Source organism: Sinocyclocheilus grahami, unplaced genomic scaffold (genome assembly GCF_001515645.1).
Source record: "Sinocyclocheilus grahami isolate Dianchi unplaced genomic scaffold, SAMN03320097.WGS_v1.1 scaffold92.1, whole genome shotgun sequence".
NCBI classification, from domain to species: domain Eukaryota; kingdom Metazoa; phylum Chordata; class Actinopteri; order Cypriniformes; family Cyprinidae; genus Sinocyclocheilus; species Sinocyclocheilus grahami.
In genome coordinates, this window is record NW_015505271.1 from 905226 (window position 1) to 907672 (window position 2447).

The following is a 2447-nucleotide window of genomic DNA, read 5'->3' on the forward strand; positions in this document are numbered from 1 at the left end:
TGCCTTTTTTCATTTTATTTTTCAGATTAAATTTCTTTTTGGGGGCTGACTATTGGAAACAGGCCCGTATTCAACACATTCTTACAAAGAGGTCAAGTAGAGGTGTATTGTATATATACACTGCCTCTACTACATTTCAAATTACTGATCTATCAATCTTTGAGATTACAAAATACAGGTGCATGTATTCATCCAAAAACAAAATATATCTTGCGCAATTTTCTTAGGTTTACAGGGGATGTGACAGTCTTTGTATTTTAGGGATACATTTTTTGTTTTCCTAGTCCTAAATCATGTCCCTTTCTTTTCTTGTTACATTCAGGCATAAAAATACAAAAGCCATTTTAATGCTGACAGCTTTTACTCCACAAAACGTAACAGTGTGCAGACACACAGAAGACAAACGTAAACAACTCACCAGAGCAACATCAGGAAGAGAATTTAGACTCTCAAGTGGCATCAAACTCCCATCCAACCTGCACTCACTCTATTAAGGCAAAGCAAAAAAACATAAACAATCACTGAAATGACTCGGGTGTTCACAGCAACAATCACTCCAGAACGAAATACAATCAAAAAGATGTTTGAGTTTAAGAAACCCATGCTCCACTTGAGATACAGTTCTTCATTTCTCATCAGTTCAGCTCAATTACGGCTTGTGTGGGTGAGATTTTACAATAGTGCTTGGAATCAAATCATGCAATTACCAAGACACAGCAGATCAGACCAATCAATGCAGGCACAGTAGAAGTCAGACTGAGAAAAGTTAGATATTACAAATACAAAAAAGATTCCTCTCTCATCAAATATGGGAATAGAGCATTGAAAGCTATGAATAAAAAAATAAAAAATAACTAGTTTTCATACATCAATATTTTTCATGCATACACTAAAACCTTTGGGGTCCAACGTTTTTAAAGAAATTTAAAGAAATAGCTTTTACTGTATTTTGACTTGTTTCAAAAACATCTGAATGGTAGTGTGTATGTTGGTTTTAGTGTCATTTCTTTTAGTTTTGTGTATTTTTCCAATTTAATTGTATTAGTTTTTTTCAAGAAATTAATAGTTGGAAACAGTTCAAATAAATGCTGTTCTTTTGAATTTTCTAGTCATTGAAGAATCCTGAAAATAAATCCTGAATACAGTTATTGTAATAATATTTCTTAATATTACTGTTCGATTCAGGGTTTGTACTCTTACCCAAGTAGAAATTTAAAAGAAGCACTTATAGTAATATTTAAATGGGGAATCTGTACTTTAATTCTGTCCACCTGTGCATGCTAATATTCACAGCACTGCACAACACCAAATGATGCACGCAAAGCCACGTGCCTTGTTGTAGCTGGGGACTGCAGTGGTCAGCTGGCAGGCAGCAGGAATGTGGCCCTCTGGTTGGGTGACGCAGATAGAGTCTGGGTGCAGGAGGCCGCTCGGGCCTTGCCGAGCTCTCCATGCCTCCATCTCGCGATGTAACACTTGCCCGTCGAATCGCTCTAGATCCTGCGGAGCGATCAGAGTCCGCACCTCAGCAAGCAAGGACAGCTGGGGAGCGGGAACAGCCAAGAGATCATTAAATGAAACACCTGAAATCATTCAAAATATAATAATTTTTCATTTAAATACAATGCTAACATTAAAACTAAGAGTTTTCAGTGACATTGTGCATTAAATTACAAAGATGCTGGCATAGACCATTGCTTTATGGGTTGTTAGCAATTCTTCATTTTTTTTTTTTTTTTTGCTGTCAGTCTCACCTTGGCATGTGTGTTGAAGAGTTCAAACAGGGCCATGGCCAGAGGCTCTACCCCGATGTGTCCACGCTGGTACTCTTGAATGTAATAGCTCATGGTCTGTCTCTCTGTCTCTGTCAGAAGCATGTATGCCTGCTCCTCCAGTGAGCTCCAGGCTCCTGTGCATACCGCTCCAACTGCTGGTACAACACCTTTACAACAGATTGACTGCAAAAGAGAGAAGATAAAACTATAGAGGGTGTGTCTACATGTACAATGTTGTACAGGCATGTAAAATCTCTTATTGTCCAATCATAGGTTTGCATCAAAGATGCCTTCATTTGTTTGATTTTTAATCATATTCTTTCATTTGTATCCTTCACTGCATCTCAGAACAACACACACCAGTGTTTTGTTATTAAATGAATCAGTGTTTTTGAACTTATTCATTCATAATCAGCCATGTAAATGTAGTATCATTGAGATATCTGTAACGCCCCTGTGGACTGTTTATTGTGGTTTCTTCCCCTTGTGTTGGTTTAGCCCGTCTAATCATTAGTTCATCACCGTCATTGTGCTCACCTGTCTGCCACTAATTAGCCACCATGTATTAGTTCCTGTCTGTTTGAGCTTGAGTGTCGGTTATTGTGAATGTTACCCCGAGTGTGTGTGTTTCACCTACCTGTACCTGCCTTGTTGTGTCTACATTAAAAGTCA

The 2447-nt window shown here is 38.0% G+C and overlaps 1 protein-coding gene across 1 annotated transcript in view; it reads right to left on the minus strand.

Annotated features, from left to right (window-relative positions):
* Positions 1 to 1287: 1287 nt before the first annotated feature.
* LOC107587423 (whirlin-like) overlaps positions 1288 to 2447 on the minus strand; it is a 32535-nt gene continuing 31375 nt past the window's right edge. The window contains exons 5-6 of the mRNA XM_016275223.1: positions 1755 to 1958; positions 1288 to 1542 (exon numbers count right to left, since the gene is read on the minus strand). Coding sequence (XP_016130709.1) covers positions 1288 to 1542; positions 1755 to 1958 — 459 coding nt within the window. The remainder of the gene's footprint in view (positions 1543 to 1754; positions 1959 to 2447) is intronic.